We start from the raw sequence: 19,752 nt of genomic DNA on the forward strand, positions 1-19,752 counted from the left end.
TTAGGGGGAGGCGTACATAATTTTTAAGCTCAGTATGCCCTTCTGCCTGGAACATCTGTACATATATCCCTGTATTCATCTCCTACCAGGCCAAGATCACCCTAGTGACAGTATTGTAAAATCAACAATAAAACTAGAGAGAAATGCAGTTTGCAGACGCCCAAAGATCTGCTGTTGAGCCTCCCTGAAACCTGCAGGAAAATGCACAGTTATCAGGTGAGCCTTCTGAGAGAAGAGCTCCATACTGGGCACTGAACAGAAGCTACTGCTAACAACCATACACGAAACCACACAATAACATATCCCTGTCAGAACAGAGAATAATATTTACTGTCATGACTACATCACTATGTACTACAAACTGAAGACACTTATGAAATATTTCCCAACAGAGCAAAAACACATCACCTCAAAAGCAAGCTATACAGTCCCTACTTAAGAATTCTCTTCTGACCAGCTATCAAAAACATTTGACTTCTTTTTTCCACAAATCTCTACCTGCATTTCCTACCACCACTTGCCAGTTTTGGAATCAGTAGGAAAAGACAAATTACAAGCTGTTTTGTTTGCTTGTTTGTTTGTTGTGGGTTTTTTGTTTTTAATTAATTCAACATACTACATGAATAAATTAGGGTTAGCTTAAATGCACTTCAGAGAGTGTAGATGTGAATTTGCAGAAATCATTTTCTGACATGACATCATGAATGGCACCAAACTACTGACAGATTTACAAGAGCAGAATCAGCAACAACTTGTATTACTTACTGGCATATAATAGATATTCATTCTAGGGGCTTCATTGGCAGTCATAAGCATTCCTAAAAAGAGATTTCCACAATAAAAAATGTCAGTCACAAAAGGACAGCATTACTTTTAAATACACACACACACACACACACACACACACACACATATATACTTGAAGTATTTAATTCACAAGAAGTGGATTTGTACACAGGACTAAGGAAAGAAAAGCCTAATAGCAGTGCAATTAATCAAGTGTAATTTCCTATATATTCATGCCCTTTGTCCTCTATCTTAGCTCAGCATCACTAAGCAACACTAAGCTCTAACAACTGCAGCCTATCAATTTTCTTAACAAATGGAAATAGTTCATCTCATGACACCGTCCAGAACAAATTCAGTTTGCCTTACACTTAAAATCTACTTTGGGCACAAACTAACACAAGCGAGAGGCTGGGTTTTGTTTTGCTTTGTTTTCAAACACATATTTATAGTCTAACCAAAGTCATAAATCATAAAAAGGTCTGCTGCTTTACTCATATTTCATCTTGGGAAATCAACAGGAGATTGTCAGCAGGAGAGACAGAATACTGTAGCTTCAAATCAAAGTGGTATTAGTCTGGTGGGGAGAGCAAAATCTGAGATCTCAATGGATTTTCCTAAGGAATGCTGCGAATAAGGGTTGCAAATACTTTGAATAGAAAAAAAAAAACTACTGTAAAAATATTAAGATCCACAAAAAATTTGCAGCTGTCACAGGAATATGGATACATTCAAAATGAGAAATAGCCCCAAGTTTGCTCTCGATAGGAGTTAGTAAGGACATTTGGCGTATACTTGTATGTTTACTTCAGTTTTGACTTTCCAACATAGCTGATCGCTGTGTAATACATGAAGACAGAGCATGAAGAACAAAAGAGCAATCGAGTTAGATAACATTCTGATCTTGAAGTAACACATGCCACTGAGACTATGAATAAATGGGGCAGTTACCACACACCCGGAGGGCAGAAATATAATTTACACCCAACTACAGGAACACAATTAACATGGGTGGAGTAATCCTTCCTACCTAATCCTTTTATTAAAAACACACAATGCAGCTGGACTCTTAATATCAGAAAAAAGGGGGCTTGCTTTCCTGGCAGAGCAAGACATTTGTGAAAGCTCAGTCAGCAAACTGAGGCTTAACACCAAATCTGGAAAGAGTTGCAGGCAACTGAAGGAAAAAGCAAGAATTCATGGTATATTTTTCACAGATGATGTGCTCCCTTGGTATATCAGCACGCTGCTGCTACTACAGGAGGCAAAGATTTCTCCACTGAGTGAGTATGAATCACTAGAGATAAAACGACAAATTAATTCCGCAGGTGCTTCAAAGATGACAGCAAAGGGAAAAACTCCTCTTTGAGAGTCTTCCACTAATAATTAAAGGCGGAAAACTGTCTTCAGAAGAGTACAAGGGCGTGTACTAAGGGGAAAATACAGAAATAAAATAAAATAAAAAAAAGGAACAACTCCATGAAAGATGGCTACGTGCACTTTCATCATTTCAGCTTGTTAGTTCTAACCAATTTTTATAAGAAGGACCACACCCAATCGAGCTACACAGCAGTCTGCTTTGATCACGTTAAAAGGGAAGTAAATGAGAACTGTTCTTTCACAGTAGTAGTTTTTTAAGACCATCCTTAGAAAGGACACTGAATGTCCTTAGTGATCAATTATATGGTATCACTGATTTAAAGGAATGAAAATGTGAATACGAAGCAGTAGTAAATGGGAGAAGCAGTTTTAGAAAAAGTAAAGTTCCTACAGTTTCTACTTGTGGAAACAAATTTGGAATGATTGAAATTGTTGCTACCTTCCACGGTCTAAAAACACAGCTTGAATACTGCCAGTAGTACAATAAAATTACAAATAGAAAAGGTAGAAGTAAAACCTCTAGGAATACTAGGCATCAATTTTCTCAGAAGAAAAGCCTTCTAAAAGTAGGTTCAATAATTTCTCATTCACAACATTTCTGATACTATTCTCTTCCAGTTTGAAACAAAATCTACGAGTTTTCACGAGAGAAATTCTGAGTTTTTGCCCACGTCAGTGAGATAAAATAAGGAAAAAATGTTTTGTTTCACATGACAGCAAACAGTAAAGCTTTTCTAAGTGAATGAGAGAAGATAAGGGTTAGATTAAAGTACAGATTTTCTCAGCATTCACTTCAAATTAAGTACAAGAGCACAGATTGGGCAAAAGTCTTGGGATTTCCCATGCCTTGCCAGCTCCTGAATGCCCAGGTGTGCCCTGGGAGTGCTGGGACCCAATGACAACACCGGGCCACAGCCATACTGGCATTTACGTGTCACTGCCTCTCCTGGCTTTCCACAAGCGCAGTTCTGATATGACTGGAAGTATTTCCTTCAAATATTCATACTTTAAACTTTAAATATCGGTGAATTAGTGTCAGGCATCCTAAATTTTGCTATCCTCTATAGCACTCAGGAAAACCCAGTCCAATTGCTAGTACTGGAAGACCCTGTTTCAGAGAGGCAGAATCCTGAGCGTTAAGACAGTGAGCTAATATTTGCATTAGCAGGATCCTGCAGACCTTACAGTGTTGTTGCTAAAGTCAAAAATGCCTGCTGTCTCAGCAGAGCTCAATATGCAAGTGTTCATCTTTAAAAAAAAAAAAAAAGAGATTCTTAACTGAAGTTGGCAGAAAAGACAAGATAAGTTTTAACTCGTTAGAAATCTCTAACTCCCTTATCTACAATCTTGAATTGAGCAGTTAGTGTGATTCAAAATCCAAGTTGCTCTGCGTTCACTGCTACCTCTCTAAAATTAAGGTAATAGCACAGTTTGCAACACAGGCAAAGATCAAGAACTTTGTCCTCTGCCATCCTACAGGCCATGATGTTTCTTTCACCTTTTCCAGTGCTGCTTTCTGAACAGAAAGCATATATCATGCACTAGTTAACTAAACAACTATGGAAAAACTAAGGTCCACTGCAATCTGTCTAAAGATTACAACCACCATTCTATAAAATATTTTTTCTCCCATGAATTAGAATCTGGAAACAGGTTAAAAGCAGCCCTTTTTTTGACCTTGAAACACAATGTTATGAGACGCACCGAATCTGAGAAGTCACAAAAAGCATGCAAACCTGTGGACTCCCCTGTGCTTAAAAACAAAAGTATTCTTTCTTAAGAAGGACGCAGCGAGTACCATACTTACAAAACAGGAAAGATCAAATGGTTGTAAACATTTGTAAAAGTTTGCGAACTTGTTGAAAGAGGTTTTTTCCCCAGCTCTAGAAAGTATGCTCTGACTTATCTGGAAAGGACAAAGTTCTTTTTCTTATGAGATATTTAAGGTATCTTGAAAAGGCAAAAGAAGTCAGTCACTCAGTTGAAAGCACAGCAGATTCTAACTGCTGAGAGCCTTTGATTTAATGCAGATGCAGAGCAAACAATGACATTAACTAGCAAATAACCATTTTTCCTAGCTGCATAATAAGAAGTAAAGCAGACCTAATTTGTATCACTTAAATTAAAAAAGGGCAACATTATGGACTAACACACACTTTCCTTTTTGAATTAAATAAGACATAAATACAGGTAACATACCAGAATTTGGATAAAGACAGACATCATTGATATCATATTCTGGCTCCATTGAAGTAAATATCTTCCCCTGTAATTGAAGGAAGATAATGTATTATAAAGAATTCCAAACAGTACAATTAAATATACAGTAAATCTAAAGATCGTTACTAGCCATTATAGAAGCTAAGGATGATGGAGTAATGATAGCACAGAGTTTGCAGAACAATAAAACATTAGAAAAGTATCTGAACATAACATAGAAACTCAATATTGTATTCTGTCTCTGATCAGGTCTTTTAAGTGTAGCCTACAGGTTACTGAGGACACCTCAGTGTACAGTGGCACTTCTGATTTCTTGGTTCACAATTCTGTGCTGAAAAGATACATCAGTTTCACTTCATTTTACTTTATGCAAAAAGAGGATGAGGGCCACAAGTTCCTGGCACATTGCCTCATTTTGGTCAAGTCTGAATGTGATAATCTTAAACCTTCTCATTTTGCTAAGTGTATTATCTGAAATGATGGATTGGGAGTGGAATTTGATTGTGTAGTTTGGTACTTCCAGCCTGCCCAAGTCTACTTAAAATGAAATACGGCTTGGCACATTATTTGTAAGTTACAAATTCAGTATTAAAGAGGTCTAAGCACAAAATAAAAATAATAAAAGCATCCACTGGTACGTAGTTCAGCACAGTAATGAAATTATTTAAGAAAACGGTCAAAGCAGGAAACAAGATTTTCAAAAACTAAGAACTGGAACAGAGTCTGAAAAATCCAGACAAAATACAGGTGCTCTTGTAAGCCAAGGCACAAGACAGCCAGTTGAAGAAGTGTGTCTAAGAACTGGGCCACAAAATACAAAGCATGAGAGTACATGCCTACATGGCTCTAAATGAGCGACAGGAACAGAGCAGATTTTCATCCTATTCCTCTTTTCTCTTTCCCTGCAGCAATCCCACCTACCTTTCCAGGCCCTTCCTTTCCCACCCAGTTATATGCTGGTACCCCACCCATCCCTGGTCTCTCCCCGATGATTAATAAGAGTCCTCCCCCACCCCAGTCTTAGCAGACAAAAGCCTCACGCTCCCCACCCCAAGGCACGTCTCAGCATGGGGCTATTCTGGTATCAAAGCCATATGCTCTCCACCCCGCAGTCTGCCTCTGCAGTTGGTTCCCAGCCAGAGATAGTCAGGAACCAACATCTGGGAGAGGTGGAGCCAGCTGGAACACACTCTAGGAAAGAGTCCAAAGCTATCTTTGCCTTCCAGCGCTAAGAAACCCTCCCTTTTCCCACTGCAGAGGCCACCTGACAAACCTTGCACTGTTAAATTCTCAGTGAGGAGAACCTCTATACCTAGGAAAAATGGAGAGGGCCATTGCAGATGTTTTAAATAATAGCCAATACATTATTTGCCTTTTTAAACAATAAAAACTAACTGAAGAGCTTAAAAAAAAATTGCTTGCAAATAAAAAAAAGAAAAAGGCTGTGGAAAGTTCATGAAGAAATACAACAGTAGAAAAATGGCTGCCTGAAATAGTTAGAAAATAAGTGTTTCTAAACTACTGTAACTGCTCTTGATATGTTTCATTATGAAGCCAAAAAAATCATAGCTACAGCACAGAGCAAGTGTTTTAGAAGGAATACAATGACTGAAGATAGCCTCTTTGACCAAATCAAGTTACAGTAGAATTAGAGTGAATCTACAGGATGATGTATTTTGTACAAGCTGCGTCGATGGAAAGACAAGAAAAAAAATTGCATAATGTAACAAAAGAAAGTCTTACAGTAATTAGATTGCAACTTTGCCTGTAGGTGCTAAAGACAGGGATAAAGATGTTGTCTCTTACGACATTATTGTCGTAATAATGCACACTGTTACCTGGATCTTGGCATATTATCTGCCTCAAAATCCCTGTAAAAGTAAGAAGCACTTGATTTTAATATTTCATAAACTAACTGATCTACATTTGAAGCTAGCTCTCCTTTAAGCAGAGAACTGGAATGATTAATTTTGTTCTGTACTGGATGTTCATAGTCCACATAGAGAAATACCCACTCCAAGGCAATGGCTAAGATACCACTTTTTGTGTTCAAATCCTTCTAGTGAAAAAAGCATCATCAGCAGACATACACAAACAGATAAAAAAAAAACAAACCAAAAAACCACCAAGACTGTACTTTTATACCTGACAGGCTATTGAATACCTTCCCAGATGCAGGGTTGCTTAGCCAGACAAGGAAAAGTGCTATGTAAATTACGACGCATTAAAAACCCAACTTCCTACTTCGAATTTCAACTTCATTACTCAAATTGCACATTAGATAATAATAATAAAAAAAAAAAAAGATACAAACGCAGCAACAGAAAAGCACTTACTGTATCTTTGTTCCACATCTTTATGATTCTAGAATCTGCAGAGATTATTAAATCCAACTGATGCTGAAACTGAATTGACTTAATAGGCAGGCCATACTGGTGATCTTTGACTATCAGAGGGTTACTAGACCGAAGGTCATACAATAAAACCTTGAGGAATAAAAGACAGATCAATTTTTCAATATTTTAAGGTTAAGAGGTAGTCAAACTAGGTCTTCATTAATGATTTAACTCAACTTGACATTTTTTTTTTTGTTTGTTTTCCATAAATAAATTCTCTCAAGTTCTGAAAATGATGAAGTAAGCCCATTTTACTCTGATAATGTAAATGTATTTTAACCACAAAATCTTTCAGTTTAATTGGATTAAATTTGCAGTCAAGAGTTTACTACCTTTCTAAAGTCTTTTTCATTTCTATTGAAATTAAAATTGAAAAAATGAAACGTTTTCAAGGCACTCTCAAGTAGTTTTAAATCACTAATATTCCACTTTCACATTCTTGTACTATTCATAGAATCACGGAATCACTAAGGTTGGAAAAGAACCACAGGATCACCCAGTCCAACCATCCACCAATCACCAGTAGTTTTCAATTCTTCCTCAGAAGGTTTAAATCTTCAGATTCCTTCCCAGAAACCTGCAGATTCAGTGAGTATCCCTTTCACTCAAAAAAACAACAGGGAGCACAATTATTTTTTTAGAGAAGTGGTGAGTACAGGCTGTCTTCCAGAAATACGCATTTTTTATCTAAAAAATCTCCAATGGAATCTCTGATAAACCTTATTTGTCTTATGTATGAATACTAATAATTTGAGGGAAAAACATTATCAATTTGTTTAGCTCAGATTATAAATATGTCTCCAGTGAAGCTTGCGTGACATATACATATAAGAATTGTGCTTGTAATAATGCTATTGTATAACTGTCTCCAAAATGTACTTTGCTTAACCCATTGAAGGATCACTAAAGCACACCAAAGTTTCCTCACGCTCTACTTGACGACTAGCATGGAAACAACAAATGAATCAAAATGATGCTTCATAGGATAGGACAAAAAAAAATCTCAACACATTAGTTGAAAGGCAATCACTTCTGCTTGTTTTGGTGCAATCAAAATAAGGTAGAGCATATGTATTGCACCGAGACAGTACTGAAGTCTAAGAAAGAGAACTTCCTCACAAAACTGATTCTTAAGTCTTAAGAAAACCGCAAAGATTAAAATTTTATAGTATGCAGATCGGAGGTTGTGATGATATTAAGTCAACCCTTCAGTATTCTGAAGAACAGGATCATTTAACAAATCAATTTGCAGCTTAAGAATGACTGTTACTGCTCCATACACATCACTTACAGTCTTAGAAATACTTGTATTATTGTGTATTACATTTAGTGCACTCAGTATACAATAGACCTGGACTGACAACTGCAAGAGAATCTTCTAAGAAGTGTTGTAGAAGGAGTTAGGACTACCTGCCCAGTAGATGTTCCAACAGCCATATTCAAAGCTCCATCAAATTTCAGCGCTGAAATAGATGGCAAACAATCCACCCTGCAAAGCACAATTCTTAAAGTTAGATGTTCTCTCTCTAAACGATGCAAAAAATTATGTTAAAAATAGCTAAAATAATAGTGTAAATTATTCAGACATAAAGAGTTACTTTATAACTAAGAAAATCTTACACTGGAATGTAGTGGGCACTATAATGCCAAGTGGGTACTATTTTTAGAAGCAAAACTTTTCAAAACAAACAAACAAAAACCACTACAAGAATGGCCTTTGCAAAGGTAGCCGTTACTCACTCTGTGTCTGCTGTCACACTGCTTAAAGCACAATCCAGCAGCCCAACTCGATTTCGAGTTCTAGGATCCCAGCATTCCACTTTACCCTAAAGAGTTTAGAAAATATATTTTAAGCTTATGCAACAAATATAAGATACAGTGAAAGTCTTTAAATAAAATTATGAATTCTTTTGTCTATGAGTAATAAATCAAATTTCCTACAAGAGTTGTACTAATAAAGGCATACAAGCTCCACACGTTATGTGTATTTAAAACAAATGTGCTCTGAATCAAAATGGCTAACTCTAGATTTCCCAAGATTAAGTGGGCACACAGGCCTGCTAATTTCAACTGATAGTTACATTCTCAGCCAAGATAACTATTTTCTCTCATCTGCAAAATCTCATGTATCTCAGCAAGCAAGAAATTTCAGAAATTGTACCTGCACTCCACTCTAAGTCTTCCTGTTTAACAGATCTATACTTAATACAGCAAAGAAGATCAAATTAATTACTTAAGTTCCTGTCATGATTCCTTCTTATCCTCACGCAAACTAATACAAAAGAGATACAAACACTGCTGCCCTTTTCATAGAAGGAATGCAAACATTTACCTCAGCTGTCCCTGTAGCAAATAAGTAGTGTACGGGATTGATGTCACAAACATTATTCTCTCTAAAACAGAAAAAAGAACAAGTTTAATGACTTCAGAATAATGTAACTAAAAAGGTTTCTGTAATCACATATACTGTTGTTCAGCCTGGAAAAGAAGAAGTGATGAGTGGGGGGAGGGTGTGTAAGTGGATGGCAGTCTAATAGCAGCTTCCCATACTTAAGAGGAGCTTACCAAGAATTTGGAGCTATCAGAGAAAATCAGAGACAGTGCTGATATCTTGAGATGGGTGAGGTTCCAACTGGATGTAAGGATAATATTTTTACGCCTTGAGGGTACCTCATCATTGGAACTGGCTGCCAAAAGAAGCTTTGGAATTTCTATCCTCAGAGTTTACAAAACCCCCTGGGAAAACTTATCTGAATTCAGCATTGGCCAAGCTTTGAGCATTAGACTGGGCTCAGGGTCTCTCCAATTTCAGTGATTCTCTGCCCAAGCCCACCACCTACCACAAAGCCTTTCCATATTGCTCTGCTCCTCTGTATTCTTAACTCAATTACATCAAAAGACCTTCCTCATTACACGTTTGGAAGCTTGCATCTCCAGCATATTCTGACGAACAGCCTGTCTACACTTTCCTCTTCCAAGTACCCCAATTCTCAACTGCTCAAGCCAGAGCCCTGCACTTCTCTAACAATTCTTCCAAAATAGAAATATTTCTCCTGAGACCCCTCATCTCAACTTCTTCTATGCTAAGAATGCTACCTATAATTCTATAATTCATCCAATTCCCCTGCCTTACAGGCTTCCCAAATCTTCAATTCTCATTTCCCTGATTCAGATTTCACTCATGACTCAGCTCTGCTGCTCTAGGATTTTCCTTCCCTTCCCCCCTCCACTGCTACTAGGTGTCTATAGTTGTGCCCCTCAACTACTGCTATGCTCCTTAAGCCATCCGACCCACTGAGCCCCACCTGTTGCTCACCAACCAGTGACTTTGATGAGAAGAAGCCTGTTCTGCTCATCTGCCTCTCCCCACACAAAAGAAGCCCAGCTCCTGCTACTGCTATGGTTTTCAAAAGAATCAAACACATGCTGGTGATATTTAAAAAAAAATCAATCAAACAAAACAAAAAAAACCAACACTCTGGGCTACTCCAAGAGTAGAAGGACAAAGGCATGTCTGAGAAAGTACGTACCCTGGGGGCAGGTCTCTATGTGATGGCTAAATTGAGTTGTAATGGCAAAGTTATATTTATTATATATATAATAAGTCTACATTAAGCAATTTTAATTGAGTTTTCTTTGTGGATATTTTAGAGCATAAAAACTGTTACAAAGAATGATAGGACGTAAAATTAAATAAAATGAGGTTCAAACTAGGCATATGTTGCTTTTCAATTCTATTGTACTGTGTATTTGGGCAGTATTCAGATACAGTACTGATGGTGAGCATATCAGTAGTTTGGTTCCACCTGGTGGATGGAAGACAGACATCATGCATTACAGTTACTTACGAAGCATCAGTTTGCAGGGAGTTCAGAAACCTTCCTTGTTCCAGATTTAGCCTGTATACTTCAGAACTACAAAGAAAAAAACACAATTACTTTTTTCCTGTACACTGGAGAAAGGATAACTCTTTGAAAGGGTAGATAACAGCAGGACAAGGGGAAATGGTTTTAAGTCGAAGGAGGGAAGATTTAGCTTGGATGTCAGGGGGAAGTTCTTTACAGAGAGAGTGGTGAGGTGCTGGAACAGGCTGCCCAGAGAGGTTGTGGATGCCCAGTCCCTGGAGGTGTCCAAGGCCAGATTGGATGGGGCCCTGGGCAGCCTGGTCTAGTATTAAATGGGGAGGTTGGTGGCCTTGCATGTGGCAGGGGGGTTGGAGATTCATGATGTTGAGGTCCCTTCCAACCCTGGCCATTCTGTGATTCTGTGATAACGTGATGTTCATCAAATATCACAGAATAGCTTTGGAGAATCCTTAGTGTTGGAAGGGACCATCCAAGACCATCCTACTCCCCTGCAGTGAAGAGGGACACCACAGCTAGCTCAGGTTGCCGAGGGCTTTCTCCAGCTTCACCCTGAAAGTCTCCACAAAAAGCTACTTAATTTTCCTTACTAAGATGTTCACCACTTTTAAAACAGAGTACACTGAATTGCACTGCTGACAACAAATTTGCAAGTGCCTCAATCAAAGAATAAAAGTCTTAATACAGGAAACTGAATTAATTTTGGACTTTCACATTTTTCACTCTTCAGAAGCAGTCTCCACCTGGAAAGAATTCCTGCTTTTTCCAATACAACAGCATTATTAAATTTTCAGTTAACGTTCATTTAGTTCTTGGGAAAAATTCCTGACAGAAGTAAAACAAAATGATCCATTCAAACACTACCTTGCTCCTACAAAATACAGGTCACATGACGGATAGTGATAAGAGAAGTCTCTACCAAATTTTGGTATTCTTGTCCTGTAATAATGTCCGTGTTGTGAATGAAACTCCACATATCTGTCACACTGCAAGAAGACAATCTGAAAATAAAACAGAAAGAACTGAAATACAGAAGAGATAACTTGCCTCAGAAAACAACTAGTGATTTTTCAATGCTCGCATCGATGGATTACAATCCACTTCAAAAATTTCTACTAAAATGACAGAATTCATTCTTTATTCTCATTAGCCACAGCAATCTCTTTATTAAAGATAAAATGAATAAAAGGCATCACTAGAAAGCTAGATCTATACCTGTAAATAACATAGCAAAACTCATATACATATAAATGAATTCTTCCCACTCCCACCACCTTCATGCAGTACCTTAAACCTTGCCCAGATACTATGGGATGCATTAAGCATCAGTGGCCCAAAATCACTCTATGATGAAGGTAAACAATTAAGTGACATGGACAATTACAGGTCAACAACTCACTCTAAAGCTCAACTCCCTTTAGATTAGACTAGAAAGGTGCCAGTTTAGAATGTGTGTAGTCTGTAGATCTTCACACAATAGGAAATCACTACGATTTTCAATTTCCCCCTATTGTACTATGTTGCTATCTACACGAATAGTGAGCAGCTCAGGAAAGACAAAGTACAGTGGTTGTTTTGAAGTCATGTTTATTTACACATTCTCCCCTTACATGAGGTACCTTACAAAGTACTGACCTGAGTGACTACTTTATGCCTATTTAAGTCCTCTCTGTACTTCCCATTTTTCTAATATCAGAAACTCTAGTGTTTCAACTTTTATCCAAGGGCTCACTCTTTTGAGATCCAAGATGAAAGTCAAGTATCCCTTTTCACAAGTAATAATTACTATTTCATACAAGATTACAGATGCAGCTGCACAGCTGATGTTATACAATGATGTTTTTCATACACAGCCCAATCAACCCTTTGTGTGCTTAACTTCTTTATGTTTTTAACAGGAGGTTTACAACAAGCAAAGCTCTTTACTTCATTGTTTCAAACAATAACAAGATCAAGTATTTTGTGATTTTGCAGTGACAATACTGAAATCTCCGTGTCTTTGTGTAGTTTAGAAGTTAAAGAAATCATGAGAACACAAAATTAAACCACATTTAACTGAAATTATCAATATCACCTTGTTAGTTCACTATCAGTAAGCTATCGTGCAACTTTCTACCAGGAAAAAGGAAGATGCAGTTTGCTGAGTTCTCTTTTACCACCTCCAAAAAGACTTTATTTTCTAGTAGTTGACAAAAACAACTAAAGACAAACAAAAGCAGATATTCTGCTAACAACTGTGTTACCTCCAGTAATTTTATGTCTTAAGCTGAAGTACCTACAACGTGGGACTTGAAGACAATTATGTTGTCTTTTATTAGAAAAGGATACAACTCAACTGGAAGTCACGCTTGTCTTTCCTTCGTAATAATTAATTCTGAAAACTACAAGCTTGGGGTAGCAAAAGCATAGCCACTGGTGTGTGGTAAAAAAAAGACAGAAGAAACACTTGCCATTTTGGAAAAGACTACAGTAGAAGATACACCATTCTCCCCTAAGACAGACTAAAACTTAGTCCAAGTCTAAACCTTGAGAGAGCGCAGAAACATAACAGACTTTACAGATACAAACATGAGCAAAAGTGAACAGTATGCTCTGTGAAAACACAAACGAGCCTCAAAATGACACCTTACAAGGTTAGTGGGAACAGACTGGGAAGGACATATTTTCATTTTTCTGCACAGTGCCCATGAGGCACTGTACCTAGTGCAGGGGCTCTCAATTCAAGAGGAATGTTGAGAACATCAACAAAGCCAAACCAGATAAGGGATACAATACAAGCCCTAGGTGAAAAGTCTGGATGAATCTGAGTTTGTTAGTTAGGCAAAGAGGACACTATGAAACAACCTAGAGGCAGCCTACAATTGAAATGCAGTTACAAAAATGACAGTCAAACTCACTGCAGTAGCAAAAATTTCAGGTTTGGGCAGGCTGGACAAGAAGGAAGAATTCTTTAGGAGGTGATCACAGAGCAGCAGTCTTATTTCGTGCAGGAAATGAACCCTCAATGTCTCCTTGTAAGGAATATTTTTATCATTCTAACCATTTCAAGTGCAATTTCTCAAATACTGTTCCCTCTTTGTCACATTTAAAATATTATAACTTTCTGAAATCAGTTTTCTTTTTAACTATTTAGAATGTTTTTGGAAAATACAATTGAAGATAAGGTTGTCAAGGTTCAGCTTGAAATGCAGTACCAATTTCAGTTCAAAACACACATAAGCCTTATTGTTTGCTTGACCAGTCAGAGATGGGTGAACAATGAGAATACATTCCTCAGCCTTGCAAATAATTGCTTGGTCTTTACAATCAGAAGCAGGAGGCTACCCTACTATATCAGTCACTTCCTTCTTCCATTGAGTTCCACATTCCTGGAAAATTTACAAAGGAAAAATTTGAAAAACCTAGAGCTAGAAGGTTAGGTAATGTGCCTGAAAGTATAAGACAAACCTGTATCGGTAATGCTAAAGTCTCTGAGGAAAAAAAATACAATAAAAATTCAACTATTAACATGCTGTGTTCTAATGAAATCAGCAAAATTATGTGCTTAAATTTCCATATTTCATTTTAGACTGAATACTCTGATAAATCAGCAAAGTTTATAGGAACAGATAACATCTTTTATCACACCAAGTGCTGCAGCTGGAAAAAACACAGAAGATTTTGAGCCTGTTTCTGAGGGCCCTCAACAGAATTAGGAGTGATAATTGTACTGAGCCTGAAGAAGGCACACAGTTGTAATAACTCAACTCTTTCCTCCAGATACAGCAGCTCATAAACAAAACCTGTTACTTCTCTCCACAATTTTTGCCTCATTTATATACTTAGTTATCACTGCTATAGCAAATCAGCCTAATTCTGCTGTAGCTACCCCATTTCTCAAAAAAGGTGCACGTTGGCTACTGTCACTGCAATTATAAGCAAATGTTACACTAGCAAGAACAACTAGTTATGTTTTTCATATTAGCTTGATCACAGGATAGCTGATTATTTAGAGCTTTTCTCTACTGCAGACAAAAGACTTTACAAGTGGTAAGGCAAATTACAGTACAAAGAGGCAAAGAAAACAATCTTTTAAAGGTACAAAAAAAAATGTTTATCCTGTTTGTTTTTAAATAAAAAACTTTACTATATATGAAAATGTATTTTAATACATATGTTACACAATTTTCTCATTTATACATTGAAAACATTAAACATACCTTTGAGTAATCATCTGATAAAATCTCAAATGTAACCACTACAGGAGAGAACAAGAGAATTTTAAGTTAAGTAAGCAAATTTATTTGCAAACACTGGCACAAATCCTGAAAATAATATTTACTCTTATGCTAACCTTTAGCCATATAAGTATTCCTCACAGGTGTCAATGCATAATGCAGACATCATGATAAAATCTTTAATTAGACAACATTATTGGCAAAATAATAAGTTACTTAAGAAAACCTTAGAAATTTATGTAGCATCTTATAATCTTTTTTATCATTCTTGTATACTTGATATGCTCCTCAATGCAGTGCTCAAACGTGTATTTAGGAAGGTTTCATCAAATGCTTTTCAGAGAGTGGGTGGTCCACGGAGCTTTGGTGAACCATCAAAGATGATAAGAATAACAGGGGATCAAATGTACTACACACACATCTTCAGACACAGCCTTTCTAAGGCGTCAGCTTCCAGAGGTTGAGCTTTGAGGGGCCAATAAACACAAAGGCTACTGATCAGTATGTTGAGGTGTTCAACAGAGACTCCAGTTAGCTTTAAATAAGGTGAGTCCAGAACATTAGGGAGAAGCTGCTTCGCCTAAACTGTTTCCAATTAAATAAGGTAGGTTATTTAAGGTGACTCTATGATACAGTGCAAGTTAAACACATTTTAAAAACCTTGTAAGAAGCCAGTTCAAAAAAATTAACTTTGAGCTCTAATTAACAGCAAGCATTTACTATTACAATGACTCATACTCTTTCAAAGTGGGTCTCTCTCATGCCACGCCTTTCTTTCCCCAGCCTTCCTGACTCTCCCTTCTCACACTACTTTGTAGCACTGTCTCTACACCAAACAAGATTCCTTGCAGTACTAAGGAATCACATAACAGAACACCACTATGCTCTATTTCCCTTTTCCTGCCCTAATTCAATAGCTGTCATTCTTTTTTGGCTTTTTTTTTTTTACATAGCATATAAAAAATAGACCAGTTCCATTTCTCACTAATGATTCAATCTTGCACTATTCTGTGCTTTCTGTGCTCAACCCCTCAGTTTCATCCACCTCTCTGTCTTCTGCCATTAGACTCCTAAGAACAAAACCAAAACAAACCCCCAACTCTACAGATCCTAAAACCTCCTCCCTCAGTCCAATTTCCAGCACGTTCTCTCTTTCTCAGAGCCTGGATGGCTCCTTGCTCTCATCACCACAAAAGTTCTCCCTCCAAAATACTAGCAAACAATGTGAAACTGGGGCCTTTCCTTTGCTACCACCTATGTCTAATAATAATAATAATAATAATAATAATAATAATAAAGAAATATACAAGACAAATCAAGGAGTTCTCTTTAACTGACTTGGGCTGCAGTGAGAAAACAAAAGAACTCATTTCTTTAAGAATGGAGCAACCACAGAGCACTCTCCTACATTACTGCTTCAGAGCAGGAAGAGAACAGAAGGGAGAACTGCCTGCTATCTCAATCTCTCTCTCCCTTTTTCTCGCCCTCTCTCTCTCCCCCTCATACAGCACTCCCCAAAAAGAGCAGCAGCCTTCAGCCATGTCTCTCTCTGAGCCCCACACCTACTGGCTCAGAGCAGATCTTACTGTCTTCGTACAGCTCCAAGAGAGGAAAGAACTTTACAGAAAAAAGAAGGAAAAATATAGAGGTGAAGACTGGTGAGAATTTATTCTAGATTCTTCTGTTCCCCCAACATATAATCTCTCCCCTTAGAATAGGGAGATAAATTTGTTTGAGTTCAACCTGAACTGTAGGCAAAAGATTTCTCCTACTAATAGCCACAGCTTATACTAACCTTCAGAATCTAAGCACCTTTCAAATTTTTGGGATAACTGGTAAGTGTCATAACAGCGGATCCTCGGTTTGTAAGTTCCTGAAAGAAGAATTTGATTTTAATAAAACAATGGAACAAAAAGATAACACTAACACGTTTTTTTAAAATACGATCTTTTCTGTATACGTTCTTTACTACAACTATGTTTCTGTGAATGGATAAAGAGGCCTCTTAGTAACAGAACTTAACAATACCTTCCAGTGAGTGTGAAAAACCAAGCCTCCTTGTGCCATTAAGACTAACTGAAGTATTCATGTTAGGATCTCACTTTGACAGTTATGAAATGCAGCATTATCCTCTGTCTTTTAAAAAAACACTCAGTGATACTCAGAAGTTATTTAAAGCAAGTATATGAACACACCATAAAAACAAATAAGTTGTTGTTTTCAGAACACAGGTATTCTTCTAATATAGTTGAAAATTAAATGTTTCTCAACTTAAGTTCCAAGACATGCATTGCATCACACCTTAAGACTAGGCTTCCACAATTATGTTCAATGCTGCACTGGAGGGTCTTTTTGTTTTATTTCTTTATCTTCTACCTGTCATATTCTGTGATAAAACATTACTAGTACTTTTGGCTTCTCCTACTGAGGGGTCCTTAGTTAACTCACCAACTGCCATAATATACTGTCCATCTCTTGATACCTTAATCTTGGTGCTAACTGTGGGCATTTCAAAGTCTTGAATAAGTTCAATTCTTCTACGGATATCTACAAAGAAAAAAGAAATACACATAAAGAGAAATTATTTGTAAAGCTAGTACTATTATTATCAGTCCAATACTGTAATGATTTCTTATGAAAGTATATTAAGTTCACTGAATAAAACTGAATATTTTTAAAGGTATATCTTTGTCTTTAACACAGGCCAGGAGAGCAATGTGGTACACTAACACTGAGAAGCCAGCTATCACCACACCAAATAGATGTCTGTCACGAGGTGCTAACCATGTGACAAATTATAACAGGCATTCACAAAAAGGTGACATATTCTACACAACAAAAATGCATAATACATTCCATCACACTGTTACCTCCAAGCATATTTTTTAGTTGGCTGCTTTACACAATGCTCATGATGGTATGTAAATATTTCCTTTGATATTACAAATTTAGAGTAAAATTGAAAGGTTGAGGGAACTGGGATTGTTTAGGTTGGAGAAGAGAAGGCAACCTCATCGTGGCCTTCCTGTACTTGAAGGAGACGTATAAACAGAAGGGAGAACAGCTGTTTACATGGGTTGACACTGATAGGACAAGGAGGAATGGTCTTAAACTGAAACAGAGGAGATTTAGATTAGATATTAGGAGGAAGTTTTTCCACACAGAGGGTGGTGACACACTGGAACAGGTTGCCCAAGGAGGCTGTGGATGCCCCATCCCTGGAGGCATTCAAGGCCAGGCTGGATGGGGCTCTGGGCAGTCTGGTCTGGTGGTTGGCACCCTGCACATAGCAGGGTGGTGGCTGAAACTAGATGATCTTTGAAGTCCTTTTCAATCTAGGCCATTCTATGATTCTATGATGATGATATGATAAAATCACAAAGCTGCCCTCTAAGCTGAGCTTAATAAATACACAGAGGTCTATAGCTAGATTTGATCATAAAATATATGTTGGATGCATCCACCACAATTGTGTACAATCTACCATCTCCAAGTATTCAATGCCTGAAAAGAATGCTGGCAATGTCCTATCCACACAGCACTATTTAGGAAACTAAAGTATAGCCATGTAGCATTACGTATAGCTTTAAATTCGTATTTATGAAAATAAGTTGTGCACAATTTCCTTGTGTCAGCAAACTGCCCACTTCTGGATTAGCAGATCAGATGTGTACAGCCTCATTCTGCTGAGGGCTGCGATAGGAAAACTCACCAACATCTTTCTTCTGTAATGCTCTTTTCTTCCTGTCTGAGAGCCACTGTAAGGAAACATATCAGTATTCACGGTTACAGCACATGAGCAGAATCAGAGAACTGTTACAGTCTAACAAATCTGAAAAAACAGAGTTTTTTTCTGCCTGAAACATCAATTCTTTCTTCTTAATTACATTAAAAATCCTGGTAGTAAGCTCGGAGGTCCCTTCCAACCTAACCATCCTGTGATCCTACGAAAAAGAAGTCCGCAGAGCGGCTCGGTTCAAACGCTCGCCAGCTGCGGAGGCGCCCACGCGTCCCGCCCGCCCCCTCACGGCTCCGTCCCGCCCGGGCTGCCCCTCACCTCCGGGAGGCTCCTGCCGGCGCTCAGGCTGTAGATCTTCACCTCGTTGAGGCTGGAGACCTGCATGGCGAGCTCACACACCTCTTCCGGGCCGCAGGGGAAGCGGAAGGCGAGCTCGGCTCCGACCCGGCAGCAGTGCGCGGTGCACGGGCGGAGCTCCGGCTCCGGCTCCGGCTCCGGCTCCATCAGCTTCCCGTTCCCGGCCGGCGCCGAGTGTCGTCGGACATCGGGCCGGGGGTTAGGAGGGAGCTGTTAGATAAAATCGCGTTCTTCAGCGTTAAAGCATAAAGGCGGCTGCATGATGCTATTTCAGGCGGTGTTCGGGCTGAAATCACAGAGTAGGAAGGAGCTGCTTGGGCAGACGTGGCTGAGTAGGTTCGTTTTCTTGCCCCACAGAAATCCTGGAAATCACTGCAGAATCGGGTTGGGCAGCATCCTTCCTGCAAACGTAAAAAATGGGACGCCGTTTAAATTCTATGTAGAATCTCTTTAGACACAGATCACAGAATTATAGGGGTTGGAGGGGACCTCTGGCGATCACCCAGCCCAGCTCCTGCTGACGCAGGTTCCCTACAGCAGGCTGTAACAGGGACACAGAGTTGCCGGGGTTGGAATTGTGTCAGGCGATGCCTATTCTGACTTAGAAGAGCAGCAACAAATAAAATATGATATTATTCCACTCTATGAATGTGTTTTTCCGTACCACTAAATGTCACAGCTTTTCCCCAAAGGCAGTACACAGCTGGTGTAAGAGATAACCGAAACCATATCAAGTCTTATATACAGAATTCCTTGCATTGAATCATATAATCATGAAGGTTGGAAAAGATCAC

At 38.3% G+C, this 19,752-nt stretch overlaps 1 protein-coding gene across 1 annotated transcript; it reads right to left on the minus strand.

The window, feature by feature from the left end:
* Positions 1–721: 721 nt before the first annotated feature.
* Positions 722–19,120, minus strand: LOC100551044 (nucleolar protein 10). Its single transcript, XM_019613270.2, has 13 exons — positions 18,920–19,120; positions 18,575–18,620; positions 17,311–17,409; positions 16,658–16,735; positions 14,845–14,882; positions 11,510–11,646; positions 10,631–10,696; positions 9,115–9,175; positions 8,523–8,608; positions 8,193–8,271; positions 6,723–6,872; positions 4,366–4,432; positions 722–818 (listed from the first exon to the last, which is right to left on the minus strand). Exons 1-13 carry the CDS (start codon positions 19,103–19,105, stop codon positions 742–744), a joined length of 1,170 nt encoding a protein of 389 aa, XP_019468815.1. The 5' UTR covers positions 19,106–19,120; the 3' UTR covers positions 722–741.
* Between the last annotated feature and the right edge of the window lie 632 nt (positions 19,121–19,752).

Source organism: Meleagris gallopavo, chromosome 2 (assembly GCF_000146605.3).
Source record: "Meleagris gallopavo isolate NT-WF06-2002-E0010 breed Aviagen turkey brand Nicholas breeding stock chromosome 2, Turkey_5.1, whole genome shotgun sequence".
In the NCBI taxonomy this organism is placed as follows: domain Eukaryota; kingdom Metazoa; phylum Chordata; class Aves; order Galliformes; family Phasianidae; genus Meleagris; species Meleagris gallopavo.

Bases quoted from the DNA above. Each gene is read 5' to 3' on its own strand.
- LOC100551044 (XM_019613270.2), bottom strand. From the start codon at position 19,105: ATGGAGCCGGAGCCGGAGCCGGAGCCGGAGCTCCGCCCGTGCACCGCG. The intron at 18,621-18,919 runs GTGAGGGGCAGC...GTTTCCTTACAG, and splicing joins CCGGCAGGAGCCTCCCGGAG to TGGCTCTCAGACAGGAAGAA. The intron at 14,883-16,657 runs GTTAGTATAAGC...TCTCTCCTGTAG, and splicing joins AAGGTGCTTAGATTCTGAAG to TGGTTACATTTGAGATTTTA.